The 20,118-nt window shown below is 33.2% G+C and overlaps 1 protein-coding gene across 1 annotated transcript; it reads left to right on the top strand.

The window, feature by feature from the left end:
- The first annotated feature begins 2,318 nt into the window (after positions 1-2,318).
- LOC124886670 (receptor-like protein Cf-9) lies at positions 2,319-4,343 on the top strand. The gene has a single exon (XM_047395559.1). It carries the CDS (start codon positions 2,319-2,321, stop codon positions 4,341-4,343), a length of 2,025 nt encoding a protein of 674 aa, XP_047251515.1.
- The last annotated feature ends 15,775 nt before the right edge of the window (positions 4,344-20,118 follow it).

Raw genomic sequence — 20,118 nt, 5'->3', positions numbered from 1 at the left:
TGATATTTAAAAAAAGTGTATAAAAAATTGATACTCCCTCGTCCCAAATTCCGTGTCATTATTTTTTTAAATTTATTCTAAAATAAATATCATCTTTTCTTATTAGATAATTTTTTAAAGATACAATTATCCTTTTACCCTTATTGGTCCCACTTAATTAAAAAAAAAATATTGATACCTTTTTCTATAAAGAATAATTTGATAAAATTTACCGAATCTTTCCTTTTTTCTTAACTCCGGGACGGAGGGAGTATTGTTTTTTTTAGTGGAATGAAAATTAGTGGTGGGTGAGGGAATTGAGAAATTAATTTTTTTACGGATAAAATTACACGTGTACAAAAAATATAAATAAAAATAAAAAATTTAATTATTTTAAAAAATATATTATAATATAAATAATTAAAATTATACTGTACAGTTAAAAAAATTACAGTATCGTACTATGTATGTACGTGTGTATGTGTGGGGTACTATGTGATGAGTGTGTATTCAATAATTGGCCTCCCATTTTATTTATAATAAAAAAGTAGTGCTCATTATTGACTAAAAAATAAAAGTATTTTCTTTAACTATTAAATAATAGTATTTTAATTAAAGGGATGTCATCTTTTTTTTAAAAAAAAAAAATTAACATGATTTTAAATTGACTAATTTATTGATCCACATATTTAAAGTAATTAAATTGACTCGCTTTTGCAAATCATATTAAATAACATATAAAAATAATAAATATCGATATACAATTACAAGAAAAATATAGATAGCAAATAAAAATATAATTATTTTTAAAAAATATATATTATGCTATAAAAAATTATAATTATGTAAAAAGAATTATAGTGTATGTTATGTATATGTATAGTTGATTGTACAAAAAATATTAAAATGATATCAAACTGATTAAAAAACATTTAAGAATAATTATGTAAAAATGAAATTGTGGCAGTAAAATAATAAAGATTCTAAAATAATGACAATTATCTGTAACTTGTCGGATGTGACAAGACATTATTGTGCGATCCTTGTCAGATGTGACAAGACGTCAAATTATTATACTGTACAAAAAATTAATTGATCCAACTCAACGTTTGCAGATTGTAAAAATAAGAAATTGATTTGTAATTATAAAAAATATAAAGAATGTAATTAATTTGAAAAAATATCATTAGCCTAACTCACTATGTATTTTGATAGTAAGTACATCTTTTATTAAGTTACATCTGCTATTAGACATATAAGAAGACTAATTAACATGATTTACTACATGATTAAATCTATATAAAAACTGTAGTTGATTTTCCAAAAAAATAGTTTAGGATTTCTGGGATGCTTCTTATTGAGATTTGTATGTATAGTTGTACCTAAGATTGTGAGTGTGGAGTAGCTTGTATTACCTCTTTTTTCTTCTACAATTAATAAATACTAGAGACAATTGTTTCTCTAGTTGCTCTATTTACCAGTCCCTTATTTAGTAGGGGGTTGATTTGTCAATTGTCTGGATGTTTGAACAAAGTTGATTTCATTTGCATTGAGGTTGGACCCATAAAGTAAGAAAATTGAGTTGCAAATTTGTGATTTTTCCTATCTGATTGCTGCACAAAATTGGAGTAATTTTGTTCAGCTTGCTAATGCTAAGGAGGTCTTCTTCCCACGTGTTTTCTAGTGCACAACTAAAAGTTCAAAGGTATATATGTGGAAAATACTAAAGTTATAAAGCTGTAAAACAAAGATCCAAGTCTTTTGTAGGACATAATTGACAGCTTCTACTTGCTTTGTTTTCACATTCCGTCTCCTCTATTCCACGAAGTTTCATCCAAAAACCTGAACCTCGTTCTGGAAAATTGGCTATGGCCGTGTAGTTTGGGCAACATAGTCTTTGTGATCTTTTGCCTTATTTTTATAAGAAAATCTATAATAATATATCAAGTTCGATTTGGTCAATTGACTTACAAATGATAAAAATACATTTGAAAATGTTGATTGAAATTTATATAACTTGAATCTTAAAAAGCAAAAAATATCACATAAATTGAAACAGGGGTAGTAGATTCTTTGTGCAAAAAGTATCGGAGTCTCTTTCGGGACCATTGACTATATATGAGCGAGTAGTTTGGGCAAGCAACAGGAGAACTATATATGTCTAGTCTTTGTGATTGTTTTGCCTTGTTCTTCTAATTGGTTTGAAACTCTATATAAACCATAGGAGTATTACATCTTTTAAAATTAGCTAAATTTTCCATCAGAGAAAGAGAGCGATGGAGAGAATAGTGTTCATGTCTCTTATAATTTCCTTGTTTCTATTCCTACACGCAGTTGAAATGGTTTCTTTTGCCTTTGTGCATCCACTTTGCTCTTCTCATGATTCCCTTGCACTTTTACACTTTAAGCATTCACTTAGTGTGACACAGACAGTCCACTATCGTGAATCTTCTGTTCCTAAGATGGCGTCTTGGAACAGTAGTATGGATTGTTGTAGGTGGAAGGGAGTTACCTGCGATATCTTCACAGGCCATGTGATTGGTTTGGACTTGAGTAATAGCATACTTGGAGGAACTATCCATCCCAATAGTAGCCTTTTCCAGCTTCATCATCTTCAAACACTTGATCTTTCCTATAACTATTTTTCGGGTTCTCATATTCCACCGAGCATTGGTCAGTTGGTCAACTTAGCGCATCTCAAGCTTTCTTATTGTTATTTCCGAGGAAGGATTCCATTAGAAATCTCTCACTTGTCTAATTTGGTTTCCCTTGCTCTCTCTGTTGTTGGCTACGATGTCCAGCTTAGTCGGGAAGGATTCAACATGCTCTTTCATAACTTAACCAAGTTAGAGGTACTATCTCTTTCTAATGTAAACATTTCATCCAGTATACCCATGAATATATCCTCTTCTTCTTTGAGATATCTAGATCTTGAATATAATAAGTTGCAAGGAGACTTGCCAAACAGCATTTTCCTCCTACCCAACCTGGAAGCTCTCAGATTGTCACACAATACGGATCTCACTGTTTCAATACCCAAGTTTAACTGGAGCAGCAGTCATTCACTAAGGGAGTTGGAGCTCTCTTCGACAAATATTTCCGGAGGGCTACCCACTTCACTCGGAACTCTGAAAGCCTTAAAACTTATGAAACTTTCTGGGTGCAACCTCGTGGGACATATTCCAGAATCCATCAGGAATCTTTCACAAATCACCCAACTGGATCTTACAGACAACCATTTGGAGGGGGAAATTCCTGATGCTTTTTCCAACTTTCGAAAGCTTACATCCTTATCACTGGAGAACAACGCCTTTATTGGCCCATCCCCAGCTTCTCTTTTCAACTTGACAAAGCTTGAATATTTGAGTTTGAGAAACAATCTTCTCAGTGGTCCACTTCCTCCTTTTACTGCTATCAGGCTTCAAAATCTAGAACGCCTATATTTGTCTCAAAACTCACTCAACGGCTCAATCCCATCTTGGATGAATAGTCTTCCTACATTGAGTCAATTATCGCTTGGGACAAATCATTTCAGTGGACCCCTTCCTGAGTTTAAGACCAACTCTCTGGAATGGCTTGATTTATCTGAAAATCAACTTAATGGCTCCATACCTCAATCACTTAGAGATCTTGTGAACCTAAATGTTCTCACTCTTGGACATAATAATTTGAGCGGCGAGGTAGGAGCAGAAATGTTTTCAAGCATGAAATACCTGGAATATCTTGATCTTTCTCATAGTGGTTTATCATGGAGTAGCAATAAGGACGATATCAACACCACTTTACCCCGTCTTGAGTATTTAGGTTTAGGATCTTGTCGTGTGAAAGATTTCCCGGGTTTCGTGTTGAACTCCAAGTTTTTTTGGGCTTTGGATCTCCCCGAGAATGAAATTCACGGGGAGTTCCCAAAATGGTTTGGGGGTGTAAGTAAATTGCAAAGCCTTAACCTCTCTCACAACTACCTTACAAGCTTAGACCATCTACCTTGGGAGACAATGGTGGTACTTGATCTCCAATCAAACTCACTCACTGGACCACTGCCCTCCTCCCTTTGCAGATTAAGTAAACTTCATCTTATAAATTTGTCTTACAATAATTTGAGTGCTGAAATTCCCAATTGTTTGTTTTCTTTTGTCCAGCTCACGGTCTTAGACTTACGAGCTAATAACTTCTACGGACCCCTCCCAAACAAATTCCCAGAGAATAGTGTTCTAATTCATATTAGTTTGAGCAAAAATCAATTGGAAGGTCCCATCCCAACATCGCTAGTCAACTGTACCCTCTTACAACTCCTCGATTTGGGAAACAACAAATTCCGTGATACATTTCCCACCTGGTTGGAGACGCTGGATGCTTTGGCCTAGAATAACAAGAACACAATAACAACACCAAGAACAACCAACAACAACCACGGCCAAAACAATCCACCACAACAACAATGTTCAATAATGGACAACCAAGTTCAAGTTCACAATAACAACATCAACTTTTAGAGCTCAAATCTAGATCGACTCAAAGTGTTAGTGAACAAGAGAACTAACACTAGAAACAACACTCAAGACAATTAAAAATCTATCCAAGACATAATAAAAATACAATTTTTGGCCAAGAACACAACAACGGATAGATTTGACTGTTTCTGGAATTTTTCAGTTTTCAGTTTTTTTTTTTTTAGTTTTCAAGTCCCAAGCCCAAGATTGATCTTGTTAAAACAAAATAGAAGATGACTTTGATACCAAATGATACAAAAGTGAGTGTGTATCAAGAAAGTCAAGCCAACACAAGAACACAAGAATAACAAGATGAACAACAACAATGCTAGTGAATCAAAACAGGCCACACACGACTTCACTAGACTTCAAGGTTTACAAAAATGACAAGATGATAGAGATTACAATAACAAGAACAAGAGCAACAAAGTGGCATCAACTATAGTGAATCGAAAATAGCCCCACACGACTTCACTATGTTACCACACAAATAACAAGATTACAAAATTAAAGATAGTAACTTGACATATAATATTCAAGAATCTAAAAACCCTAACAACATGAAAGGACCCTACGATTAAAGAATATTATCACCAAGCTCTTACTTGGACCAAGAGGAACTCAATGACCTCAAGATCCTAGTTTCTAACCAAGATTCAACCCAAGTGTTACTCCAATTGGAAATTTCGGTTTTGAGCTTCTCCAATGGAAGAGAAAAGTTCAAAATATTACAAGTCTTGTGTTCTCAAAATATCATGAATGAACTACCACAAGACTAGCCCTAACAAATGACTTATATAGTCAATTACAAAGGAGGGACAAAAGACCAAAATACCCTTGACATTAAGTGGGTAGGTTTGGGGTGTTTTGTTGGGCCTCTTCACATTTTAATAAGTATAGGCCCTTGGATGGGCTCACAAGGGCCTCATACAAGGCCAAGGATGTGAACAAGGCTTGGAGTCGTTATAACTTACGCGCTTGGCTTCGTGTGAAAGGTCTCGAGCTAGGAATTCTCGTATCAATTCCCCATTCATATGGGGGATTGTTGGGTTCAATAGGTGTGAATAGAAATTAGAGGGACAAAACCTTTGAGGAAAAGACATATTGTTTTGGAAAAGAAGTGACTATTCAGATAGTTGTGCCTGTTCAGAAAAAGACACAATGTTTCGAATGAACAGACATGACTCTTCCAAAGGATACACCTTTTCGGATAAACCATTGCCACCTTTCGGAAATGACACTTGATGACTATATAAACCTGCATTTATCCACATGTTTTGGAATGGAAAAATTTTCTGAAATACAAACTCTTCTTGTCTTCAAAATATTCTGTGTGATCAATCAAATCTTTGAGTGAGTTCGAAGAGATTACAATTGTTTGAGGTACCGCTATAGTTGGTTCGTTTGGCCATTTTATCCTGGGAGGAAGATTTCACAACCTCGGGTACAGTGAGGAGATTATTCCTTAAGGACACTCTGCGAAGTCGGGGGACGTGGCCTTAAAAATTCTGTTTCATCTCATTTCTGAAAAATTAACATACTTCTTGGATAGATTATTTATAATCTTGTGTTGAAGGTGTTAAGGAACTTTATAAGTGTTCTAGTCTTAGACTTAAACTTGTGTTGAAGTTATTGTTGCATGTATATACAGATTCTTGTACTCAAAAACGTCATAAACAACACTTATAAGGTTCAAACGTGTTTGCAAACTATGATATTCTTTAATTCAAGATTGGAGAATTCATCAAGCAATACTATGATACCCACAAAAATTGTCAAAATTACTTGATGGTTTTTGGTCGACACAAGATGAATCAATTGGATTTCTACCACTACACCATGGACTCCTTCCGACACGATTCCAGTATAGTACTGCCTCTCTTCTTGAGTCTCCGGTTTCAATTAATGATCAACTACGAATGGGCACTGGCATAGAGTATTTCTCATCTAATGAGCAATTTCTTATAATATACGCTGATGACATAATTGTTATGTGGAACCCAACCACCAAAAAATCAAGAAGAATCCCTACAAGTACTGAAAGGATGCCTGTTTCTTATAATTTTGCTACTTACCTTGTATTGACAGCTACAAAATACTTAGAGTAGGACCTAGAGCTGCTAACAGTGATTGATATATTTTAAAGAATGCCCATGTGTTTTGTATCACAAGGAAAACATGGTGATTGATATATTTTCAACGAAAAAGTAACACATGGAAAGAGATTGACACTTTTCCTCCAAATTGTCGTTATTTCTTTTATAGGAACATAGTTATGACAAATGGGGTTGTTTATATGTTGTAGCTGAGGGAAAATGTGATTATTATTTTTTTGGTTTCCCACTCGGTGTTCGGTATCCGTATTGGAGCCCCGAATAATGTGGGTCGCACACTGCAGGGCCTATTCTGGGGCGGCGCTCTCAATAGGATTTTCTCGATACCCAAATCTCGAACCCAAGACCTCTGATTAAGGGGAGGAAAAATATGATTAAATGTACTGTATTATGTTTTTGTATGGAGAAGAAACAATTTCAGGAGGAATTATTGCTGTCACATATGACGGAAGAGGCAGGTTCTGTTTTGTGTGGTGTAGGAGAAAAACTTGGTTTGATTATGATATTATTGAGAGATAATACTGGAACTCTAGAATATTGATTGTATAGTATGAAAACAAATTCATGGAATAAGATATTAACAGATTCATGTCCAAACAATATTAGTTTGAGACATCTGAGTTTTATGAAGAATAGGGAAGTGTTGTTTCCCAAGTACAATAACAACTCAAGATCCGTGTCTTACAACTCAACAACACAAAAGTTGGAATAAGTTAATGTAGCTGGGATTGAAGGACTTTACTTCGGTAAATTTGTAACTTATGTGGAGTCTTTGTCCTCTCTTAATTATATTCCTAGGGGTTGGAAGTTTTAGTTGTGTTGTTGTCACGATCCGAACCAGGGCCCTGGCCGTGACGAACATCTCGAACCATGAAGACCCGAGAGCCCTTCTAACTTGTAATCATATACACCATTCATATTTAAATAGGAGATGCGGAAATAAAATATGCTATGAAAACATGGTCATAATCTAAATTTAGTTTAAAAATGAGGAATAAAATCTAATATCAACTAAACACCGTCTGAAAATCGTCTGCGAAATCTTTACTACATGATCAAATAACAACTGTCTGAAAAATGGGACAAGGCCCCCAGTAATCCAAAACCATAATAAATAAAAACTGTCTGAAAGAAACTAGGCCTTCTGAAATATAGAAGGCTCACCAACTGGTACTCTTCACTCCTGTCTGGTGAAATCTACTGCTTATCAGGACCCCTAGATTGTGCCTCAGAACCTGGAGGGAGGGGGGGATCAATACAAATATACTGGTATACAGCGCAATTCAAAATAAAACTTTTATATAAATAAAATAGTTGAGAGCTAGCCATAGACATCATGAAAGATATAATTTTCAAAATACACGGGCATTCTTGAAAAAAAACATAAAAACCTTTCTGTTAAAAACAGTTTCTAATCTTTGTATTACTTCTGAGTTAGGTGGCACTCCCCTACAAGTCTGATATTCCATGGGCTATATGGAATGCGCCATTGACTCAGCGGGAAAACTCCAAACCCGAGTGTGCCGCAAGGGTTGGAGTGTCTGAGTCTGATACGCCACAGGGATCTAGGCCAGCATAATATAATAAACCCGGATCGGCAAATCACGATTTTAGGTAATGAGTTGTCTGAACTCATGCCTTTTTCGGGGAACCACCTAAGCTCTCTTTATGCCCAATTTTATCCTGTTCTGAATCATGCATTTTTCTAGATTCAACATCTGAAAAGTATGATTTCAAACATGCATTCTATTCTGTTCTAAACTATCATGGAATAATCTGAATTGGTGTCGTCACACCAAGACTTGCAAGTCCTATTTCTAAGCCATAGTGTATCATGCATAATTCTTTCATGAAAGCACAGTTTAGACCACCCAAACATGCAAACAGTATAAAAGATTTCATGTTCCAAAAACACACGTCAATACTATGCAAGAATACTTCAAACATGTGGTGGTCATGTGCTTTTGGCAAAACCATGCACACTTTCATTATATGTATTTTCAACATTTATCAACATGCATAACTCTCTCTTTTGAGTTCAAAATTCATATACAAGTTATAGCAAAAATCAAGACATTTCATATCATGCTTTCAGGATGCAATTTAGAACAATGTATATCATATGAAAGATGAAAAAGATCATAACAAGAGAGGAGTTCGTTATAAGTCATGCTCTCAATTGAATATTCATCCTTAACACATTCAAACATACATACATACATATATAATTTTCAATCAGTTTGGGGGAGGGTCTAAAGACCAAAACAATGTCATTGAGACTTCTAAAACATAATTATAAATCATAAATCTAAAACCCTTTTTCTTAAAATCATAACTTCTATGCCCATGAGATTTTTGGGAAAATCCCACGTACCTTAAATTAGAAGTTTTTGAATGAACTCTAGCTTTTGGGATGCTATACGTACGATTGATGGTTGCCTCTTATATCTCTCGCAATGGGGATTTTGAATCTTGAAGAATTAAAGAAAACCCACGGTTGCATCTTGAGTTATTTGGGTTTTTAGTTTGAAACCCTAGAGAGTGTTCTTGGGTAATTTGGGTGAATAGAATCATATTTTGGTGTTTTGGGAGTTTAATCCCGTGTTATAGCTGGAAAAGGGGTGGAAGATACCATTTTGCCCTTAAAATACGGAAACAGTATCTGAAAATTTGGAGTGTGCGATAGAGCATGTGTCGCACGCTTATCGCATGATGCTACTGTCTCAGTCACTAAAATGGCCATAACTTTTCGCTCGGGCATCGGATTTTGGCGAAATTGGTGTCGTTGAAAAGCTTATTCGAAGACCTTTCATTTTATATATAATAGTCCCTCTAATTAATCATATACTAGGAGTTATGATCGATGGAAGTTGACCCAAGTTTAAATATCCACTAAAACTTATTCGGTAGAAATGTTTTCAACTCGTCTTAGAGTTAGGGGATTTTTGTGAACTCAATTCCTATTCAAAGGTATTATTACACTATAGGATTGATCACCACACATATATTAAGAAGGAAACATCTAGTTTAGGTCTATACGCGTAAGGACGATGGTCTTGATTCTAGCCCGAAAGTAAGGGGTGTTACATTATCTCCCCCTTGGGATCATTCGTTCCCGAATGATGGGTAGGGACCTTTTGAAGCTCTAAGAAAGTAGAATATAGAACACCGCCTCACATTGAACATTTTTTTCCTTAACAAAACATGTGAATGCAGCGAATAAGCTTCATGATAACCTCTAGTGAAACGTGAATGCACGAAACATGAGATAACGAAACATGACATCGACATGATCTTGGCATGTGTTTTATGGCACATGGTCAAAGCATTGCAAGATATGAATTTTTTTTCTAAGAATCCTCGGCCTAATTAATATTAATACAATTCATGAGATATGATTCTCGCGGGACATAAGAATATTAGCATTCTCCATCTTACAAGATACAATGGAAAGACTTAAGCTCGGGGACACTATTTTTCTAAGCCCCAAACAATAAAATACATGCCTCATCATTCCCAACTTACAATTTTCCCCATACACATCTATCCATACGAATTTGATTCCCACTTTAATATACTTCTATGTTGAAGCCTCACTCGGAGGAAAAAGGTGCTAATTTAAACTACGGGACCCTGTACTCTACATCATATTCAGGGATCATCTCACCTCATCACTATAATCCAACAACTCAAGTTTTAATTCATGGAATACTAACCACATGGAAACTTGGTTTATTTCTTCACCCAACACAAAATTTATGCCTATCATTACTACACCCACTACATGGATCTCTCCTCACTAAGATCAACAATTTCTATCACTCTCACAAATAGTTTTACCACATCTTTTTTTCTTCTTAGCTATTTCGCACAACAAAAGTTCATCTCCTTCCTTTCCCTTTCACCTATAACATCAGCTCAAGAATCATATCAAATTTCTCACCTTCAAGAACATCTACTCCCATACCTAACACACTACTACGCTTCCACAACTACCATCATACGAACACATGGAGGGTCATTAAGGGACCCGAGCATACACATTATGAATGGAAATAACATCATCAGACCATAACTCCTACTTATAGCAATACTCGAGGAGGGACATAAAGTAAAGATATGATAGAATAGACACGGAGTGCTCCCGATATCAAGTTCCTGAATCATACATAAAGGGTCATTCGGCACGAACACAACACATTGTGGCTTCCTCAGGACAGACAAAAAGGAGAAACATGGATGCACATATCATGAGCTATATGGCATAAAGCCAAAATTTACATCACTAACAACTAAGGTAAGGATTTAACTTAAAGCGATTGCTCCTCATTCAAGAGCTGAATTTTTTTTATTCCAGCATAAAATGATTCTGCAACATATAGAAATATATTTTCTTAGGACCAAGCATGTCGTGAGACATAGGTTTGGATCATGAGCAACATAACATATGGCTCGGATACTTGGAATATTGGGTCACGGAGGTACATTATTGCTTCTTGTTTCGACGTCGGAACATAACATGACTTACATAGAGAACTCAAACCTTAGACATCGGCAGGACTTGAATACATGTAACCTTGGTAGAATGAACTCTTAAAATGACGTAGGAGGAACATTCTTGAATAGAAGTAGGTTCATCATGACTCTTCCCTAACTTGCCAAAATGAGAAAATTTGAAAACTACCTTAACTCACCATCTCTCCCTTAGATCAAAGTCACAATCCCAGACATGAGAACATAACATACTTATCAATCTATAACCACAATTCTCTATATAATAGGGGATATCGGTATACACATGAACACAAACATCCCTCAATAATTTAACATAAAGACACTAAATTCCTTTTGGAACGTCCCCCTTCAGGGATACTAATCATAACTTCCTCTAATCCCCAAATCATCCACTCATGACTAACATCATTATAGGCATGGACATCCATGCCTCTAAATACTTAAGAGTTAGGATTTCCATTCTTGGCAGGGAATGGTGATTTCAATTTGGGAAGAATGTTAATTTGGGGCTAAAGTGTTGTTTTACTACTCAAATTTGGTGTTTAGGCCGAATTAATGTGGGTGGAATTGACCCAAATACCCTTAATGAGATGGAGTTTAAATGCTGAAATTCCCAGGTACGTGCAGCAGAGCATGTGTCGCATGCTCTATCCCACCAGATTAGAGCCTGCATCGCATAACATTAGACCATGCGACGCACGCATATCGCATGATACCACTATTTTGGGCATCCCACACATGCCCTAAACGATGCCCAAAATTCCGAACTCACCCAAAACGTACCCTTGACTTCCCTGATCATGAATCAATAAGAAAATCTAAAATCGGAGGTCGAAAAGGTCGAAAATAAAATCATCAGAGATTGGGAGCTCAAAATGTAACTAAGTCCTTTTCTTTAACACTTAGAAAAAAGGAATCATTCAAGTTGTCAGCCCTCTAATCCCATTTCAAAGAAACATCAAATTGAGAAAACTACGGGGCGTTATGACTACTTAACGCATACTCTAAAAGCATTGCTTTTCTAGAACTCTACTATTAAATTTTGCTATTCTCCATCATCATCAACCTAAAACTCGCATTCTCATGAGCATACATACACATCCTCCTTTCTTATCACATAAAAATCCAATCTACACTACTTAACCCTCTAATATTAGACCGGTAATCGCATAACTTATATCATAAAAACCTTACCTAATGCCATACTACTAGGGGGCAACTTATTCTAATATACTTATGTCTTTATCCACTTAATGACTCACCCACAATTCATCATTTTAACACTAGTCCTCATATACTCTTATACCTCACAATTACCACTTAAACCTTTCAACCATTATCAACCTAGGCTCTTTCACAAATCACTTCAAGCCTACTAATTCATTCCTGTAAAACATACATCATTAATCATAAGATAATATTCTTACCACCATATTCTACATCTATAATTCAAGCCTCTAGTCTAGCATCAAATTAGGATATTCTACCCAAATATCTCAAAAAAAATCTACTACATACTTTTCTCACAAGTAGTACTAGTTTACAACTACCAATGAAAAGAAGATCAAGAGGTAAAGTCACATAATAGACATGACCAACCTTAATCTTATATTATAACCCCATGTAATCTTATCTACTTATATGGCTTTCTCATACTACATTTACCCCAGTGGTCATTTAGACTACCTTCAAATTCCCCATTCAACAATGAGGATATACTTACAACTTGCTGGCTAATCTAGCCATTTTCATTCACAGCCTATAAGGGGTTTCTATAACCACCGTAAATATCCACTCTGGGATCTTTCCCTATTTGAAACGAAAAATAAATAACAATCTGAGTCAAACACTTCCTCCACAAACTACCATACAATCCACAAATGGTACTTCCACATTTGTCTACCACCACAAAATGGTAAATCATTCTCAATCAACGGTTATTCGGCTATAAATATTTAGTTACACAACGGTTACCCTCACACTGACCTCTAACCTTGTGACTTAATATCACCAACTTCTTGGTCTAATTTCACTACCAATAGGTCATGACACTGACACTTTAACTTATACTACTATTCAGGAGGAAATACAGTTCCAACAAACCCAAGAACAGTAAAATAAACAGCAAGTTGCTAGTGAATTGAAATAGGCCTTACATGGCTTCACTAGACTTTGATTTTTGTGTTTTGAAGTAGAAAATGAAACGAATAGCAAAGTAACTATGCTAGTGAATCAAAAGAGCCCCACACGTCTTCACTAGATTTTTTGTTTTCAACAACACAATGATATGAAGATTACAAGAGACAGAAACTTGACACACAATATTTAATGACCCAAGAATACACATATTACTCTTGTCTTAACTGAATGCCTCTTAAGAACGAGGACACAATTTTAAACTTGAGGGACTTATGACACATCAGGGAGCTCCTCTTAAGCCCTTTGTGTGACTTCTGAAATTTCTATTAGTAAATCTGAGAGCATTATCTGAAAATAGCATAGTAAGGAAAAGAATTAGGATAAATTTTCTTTCGTATGGGAAACATCATAGCACGAATTAGAGTATGAAGGAGGAACACTCTGACTCTATAGCACGAACTAGAACATGAAGAAAGAGAGACTCCTAAACATCTAGTAGCCTCCTGCTTGTAAGTGTGGCGCGCTACACACCTATAAACAAGACTCTACCCGACGCAATTTTATAGACACCTTGGGACCATGAACCGTGCTCTGATACCAAGTTTATCACGACCCGAACCAAGGCCCTGGCCATGACGGACATCCCAAACCATCAAGGCCTGAGAGCCCTTCTAACTTGTAATCATATACACCATTCATATATAAATAGGAGATACAAAAATAAAATCATCTATGGAAATATGGTCATAATCTAAATTTAGTTTTAAAATGAGGAATAAAATCAATATCAACTAAACACCGTCTGAAAACCATCTGTAAAATCTCTACTACATGATCAAATAACAACTGTCTAAAAAATAGGACAGGCCCCCAGTAAACCAAAACCATAATAAATAATAGCTGTCTGAAAGAAGCTAGGCCTTCTGAAATATAGAAGGCTCACCAACTGGTACTCTTCACTCCTGTCTAATGAAATCTACTACTTATCAGGACCCCTAGATTGTGCCTCAGAACTTAGAGGGAGGGGGAGTCAATACAGATGTACTGGTACGCAGAACAATCCAAAATAAAGCTTTTATATAAATAAAATAGTTGAGAGCTAGTCATAAACATCATGAAAGATATAATTTTCAAAACACATGGGCATTCTTGAAAAAAAACATAAAAACCTTTCTGTCAAAAGCAGTTTCTGATCTTTGTATTACTTCTGAGTTAAGTGGCACTCCCCTACAAGTCTGATATTCCACGAGATATATTGAATCCGCCATTGACTCGGCGAAAAAGCTCCCAACCCGAGTGTGCCACAAGGGTTGGAGTGTCTGAGTCTGATACGCCACAAGGCTCTAGGCCAGCGTAATATAATAAACCCGAATCGGCAAATCATGGTTTTGGGTAATGAGTTGTCTGAACTCTTGCCTTCTTCGGAGAACCACCTAAGATCTCTTTATGCCCAATTTTACCCTATTCTGAATCATGCATTTTTCTAATTTCAACATCTGAAAAGTCTGATTTCAAACATGCATTCTATTCTGTTCTAAATTATCATGGTATAATCTGAATTGGTGTCGTCACACCAAGACTTGCAAGTCCTATTTCTGAGCCATAATGTATCATGCATAATTCTTTCATGAAAACACAGTTCAGACCACCCAAACATGTAAACAGTATAAAAGATTTCATGTTCCGAAAACACACGTCAATACTATGCAAGAATACTTCAAACATGTGGTGGTCATGTACTTTTGGAAAAACCATGCACACTTTCATTATATATATTTTCAACATTTATAAACATGCATAACCCTTTCTTTTGAGTTCAAAACTCATATACAAGTCATAGTAAAAATCAAGACATTTCATATCATGCTTTCAGGATGCAATTTAGAACAATGTATATCATATGAAAGATGAAAAAGATCATAACAAGAGAGGAGTTCGTTATAAGTCATGCTCTCAATTGAATATTCATCCTTAACACATTCAAACATACATACATACATATATAATTTTCAATCAGTTTGGGGGAGGGTCTAAAGACCAAAACAATGTCATTGAGACTTCTAAAACATAATTATAAATCATAAATCTAAAATCCTTTTTCTTAAAATCATAATTTCTATGCCTATGAGGTTTTTAGGAAAATCCCACGTACCTTAAATTAGAAGCTTTTGAATGAACTCTAGCTTTTGGGATGCTATACGTACGATTGATGGGTGCCTCTTGTATCCCTTGCAATGGGGATTTCAAATCTTGAAGAATTAAAGAAAACCCATGGTTGCATCTTGAGTTATTTGGGTTTTTAGTTTGAAATCCTAGAGAGTGTTCTTGGGTAATTTGGGTGAATAGAATCATATTTTGGTGTTTTGGGAGTTTAATCCCGTGTTATAGCTGGATAAGGGATGGAAGATACCCATTTTGCCCTTAAAAATGTGGAAACAAAATCTGAAAATTTGGAGTGTGAGATAGAGCGTGTGTCGCACGCTTATCGCATGATGCTACTATCTCAGTCACTAAAATAGCCATAACTTTTTGCTCGGGTATCGGATTTTGGCGAAATTGGTGTCGTTGAAAAGCTTATTCGAAGACCTTTCATTTTATATATAATAGTCCCTCTAATTAATCATATACTAGGAGTTATGTTTGATGGAAGTTGACCCAAGTTTAAACATCCACTAAAACTTATTCGGTAGAAATGTTTTCAACTCGTCTTAGAGTTAGGGGATGTTTGTGAACTCAATTCATATTCAAAGGTATTCTTTCAACATAGGATTGTTCACCACACATATATTAACAAGGAATCATATAGTTCAGGTCTATACGCATAAGGACGACGATCTTGATTCTAGCCCGAAAGTACGGGGTGTTACAGTTGTCGCCCAATGCTCTATTGAGATGATTTATGCATATGAACAAAAGATGCACAAATTTTCAGGGTGTGTGAGATTTTGCCTATAGTGACTATTATCAAAGGTAGAATTAGATCAAAAAAGTCTTGGAGTAAGGTGATTAAGTGTGAAGGGCATAAGAAATATGCTTGAACTTTTTGCCCTCCATTAAAAGTTTTTGTTTTAGATAAAATCGTCTTTTCACTATTTTTCTAATATTTAAAAGTTAAAAATTAATTAAATATATTAATGATAAACCTTTTTCTTATTAGAAGTCTCACAATTTATGACAACTAATACTTTTTTCATTAGTTTAAGAATTCTAAATCAACTAAATTTTAATCTAAGAAGATTCGAAAAATCTAGAAATAAATATAAAAGCATTAGAATAATAAAAACTTAAGAAATATCAGATTTTTAAAAGTTTTAAGTACGTAATAAGCAGTAAAGATTTGACTTCATAAACAAGAAAAAAAATTAAATATAGAAACAAAAAGAAAAATAACCATACCACAAATATAATTTAAATTGACGTGACTCTCTTATCCTCAGCATGAGAAAGAGAAATTGCATGAAATGCAAAAATGATGACGTAAAATATATATATGTGCTTAGACTAAAACATATGTTTATGTTTACATTATTATATATTGAAGTGTGAAAAATCTTTGAAAAGTGATTTAAACTTTTAAACTTCATTAAAAATCTTCGATAAAAGTATTTAATTTTAAATAATCAAACGTTAAAAGTATGAAGACCCTTAGAAAGATGACTTGGAGTTTTTGTCACTCATTAAAAGACTCCTTTTTAGACAAAATAGTCTTTTTATTTTTTCTTAAATTATTAATTATTAACTATAATTTCTAATAATTAAGAAGTCATAAAATATATGGTAAAAAAGTATGAAAAATTAATGCTTGATAGATTTTTTTTCCTTGTGTAGTTTAAAAAGGATTCCTTAAATATGTGTAATAATCGGTGAAAAAAAGAAAAATTTGATGGAAATTTTTGGTTGACATAGCAAGGCTTTTTTAATTTCCCAAATTTGCTAGGTGTTAGGACTTTTTTTTTAACAGAAGGGTTATTTTTTAAAATCTATATCTATATATATAATCTATAATCTATAGCTATATCTATATCTACATCTATATTTATATCTATATCTATATCTATATCTATATCTATATCTATAATATATAATATATTAAAAGTGTGAAGACCATTAGAAAAGTGATTTGAACTTTTTATCCTTCATTAAAAATATTCGCAATAGACAAAATCGTCTTTTTACTATTCGCAATAGACAAAATCGTCTTTTTAATATTTTTCTTAATTTATTACTAATTCAATTAATATATGAGAAAGTCTAATTTGTAGAAGTCATATATGGGAAGAAATCTAATTATGCAAATCCTTTTAGTCATAGGATTCATGAGCAAATTATTGTCATATTGGAAAATACGTGAATGCACAATTAAGTTCCATAAATATCAACTGAAATTAATAAAAGAAGCACAAAATTACGCCAATATGCATCTATTTCTCTTATATGGAAAACCTTCTTTAAATTAATTTGTAATTCATTTATAACTCTATTTCCCATCTACTATATAGTAATTCAATTAATATGTATTACTCTGTATGTTCGATGCTATACAACTAGGAATTTGATGAAGCAAGTCAATTAAGTTGACACGGTTATAAATTCAATTATTATTGGAGTTTAACTTTCCATGAAGTTTAATAATGGTATTAAATTTTGTTTCATGTAAATTATTATCTTAATTCAATAGAAAAAAGATTTTAAGGTGATTTTATTTTAAGGGTAATAGAAAGAGATTTTAAATAATTTAATGAAAAAAAAAATCATTATGAAAAATTTCTTAGAATTGCGGTTTTTACAAGTTCAACTGATAAAAGAGCATGGTGAAACTTTCTAAGAGAATGACAAGAAGCTTTGACTCAGCTGCTGGCGTTACCTGCTGGAATCATGTTGAGCACTGCAACATTGACTTGCACACCAACATCGAAAAGGTAGGCATTTCATATCCTTTTATATATATATCCAAGTCGTTTTATGAATCATTTTATGTTAATAATTTTATTAGATTTACTCAACAAAGATTCCGTTCATGATAATATTATGATCTTCTCTTTTGTTTAGGAATACAATTATTTTTCTATATTTATGACACTAAAATACACTAAATTTTAAGTATTAAATTTTTTATCTACAGCTACAATTTATTAAAAGTATGAAGATTCTTTAACATATGATTTGAATTTTTTGTTCTTCATTAAACGAATTTACCATAGACAATCATTTTTTTTAACCTTTTTTTTTTAAATAATTAACGTTTAACTATTATATTAATATTTAAAATTCCTAACTTATTAAAAATTATAGCTAATTGTAGTTATTTGTTACCAACTAAAGTAGAGTTCCTTTTTTTCTTCTTTCTAGGAAATTGTAGTAGTAGTACATAGTAAAATCCTAAAAGAAGTAAGTTGTAAAAGATCGAAGTAAGGAAAATAGAAAAAATAAAATAATAATTGAAAAAAAAGGAAAACAGAATAATAGTTGGGAAAAAAAAATATTGTAAGGAGTAAACAACATTAAATCCTAAATGGCCTACATCAGGAAAAGAGAATAACAACTGGGGTCAAAAAATCCCCCCACACTATGTAAAAAAATGCACAATTAATTTGAATTATAATTTCTTTTAGATTTGATTATTTATTCTATGCAAAAAAATCATAATATTTAATACTTTTAAATTAATTAAAATTTTATTTTAAATAAATAAAAGTTCTATTAAAGTAAATTGTTCAGTGTTCTTTGATACACCTGAACTCCCTTTAATTTGAAATATGTCAATTCCTTAATCTTTAGTGAATTCAATATGATATAATTGCTAATTAAAATTAAAATTCAATTGTCACAATGTTTTTATTGTATTTTTGTTGGATGTAGGAACTTTTGATAGCTAAGATATTCTTATCTATTTCTTTGATGAGTTTTTTGGTGGTGAAGATATTCTTATAATTATTTTTTCGATGACCTTTGAAGGTGTGGTGTATAATTTCATCAATTTCAAGCCTATATTATATATGAATCTTTGATCAAACTTTTAAATTTTCGTGGTGTAAAGGTTAAATTTTATCATATCATTTTAATATCTCAATCATCGTACTGTTTTGTTATAGTTTTTGTTCACTTTATTTTTCTGGTTAATACACATGGAAGATGATTTTGAGAATTTTCTATATAAAGATTAGATTTAACTGTATTGTTATGACATCTCAATTTATTGTATTATATTTTTGTAGTTTACAGGTGGTAGATGAATGTTCGATCGGAGTTTGAGAATTTTTTGTGTAAAGATTAAATTTAACCATATTATTGTGATATCTCAATTATCATATTATTTTGTTATAGTTTTTATTTTGTTATTATTTGTTGTTTTTGTTATTATCCGTTATTTCTTGTACTTTAATTACTTTTTTTTGGACTCCTGCTCACTTTTTTACTTTAATTGAGGGTACTCGAAAACAATATGAGATAAGGGTTATATCTGCATCTTAAATGAGAGAATCGAGTAAGTCCACGTATATATATTAATCTATGAAATTAGAGTTAAAAATACATTCAGAAAACATCATATCCATTTTGTAATCAATATTCTGTATTTTTTTGTTTCTCTTATAATCGGATTTATTATTATTCTTTTTTATTAAGGTTGATAGAGTAATTTTACTATTTCTTTCATGAAAATTTTATTTGGATCAACGATATGAAATTTGATATTTCTAATCAATTATTTACATATATTCTCGTGAAATTACAGTAAAAAATGACTTATGACAACTGATAAATTAGCACACTATCTTTATTTTTTTTGGAAGGAGGGGGGAGGGGGGTAAAAAAAATTAAAATGTTAATTAGCTTTATTTATCTTTGACAATTTACTAGAGTTGAATATAATAATTAATGGA

The sequence above is a fragment of the Capsicum annuum genome, chromosome 8 (genome assembly GCF_002878395.1).
Source record: "Capsicum annuum cultivar UCD-10X-F1 chromosome 8, UCD10Xv1.1, whole genome shotgun sequence".
Taxonomy (NCBI): Eukaryota; Viridiplantae; Streptophyta; class Magnoliopsida; order Solanales; family Solanaceae; genus Capsicum; species Capsicum annuum.
Note: the sequence above shows the minus strand (reverse complement) of the source record. Positions and strands in the feature narration are given on the sequence as shown.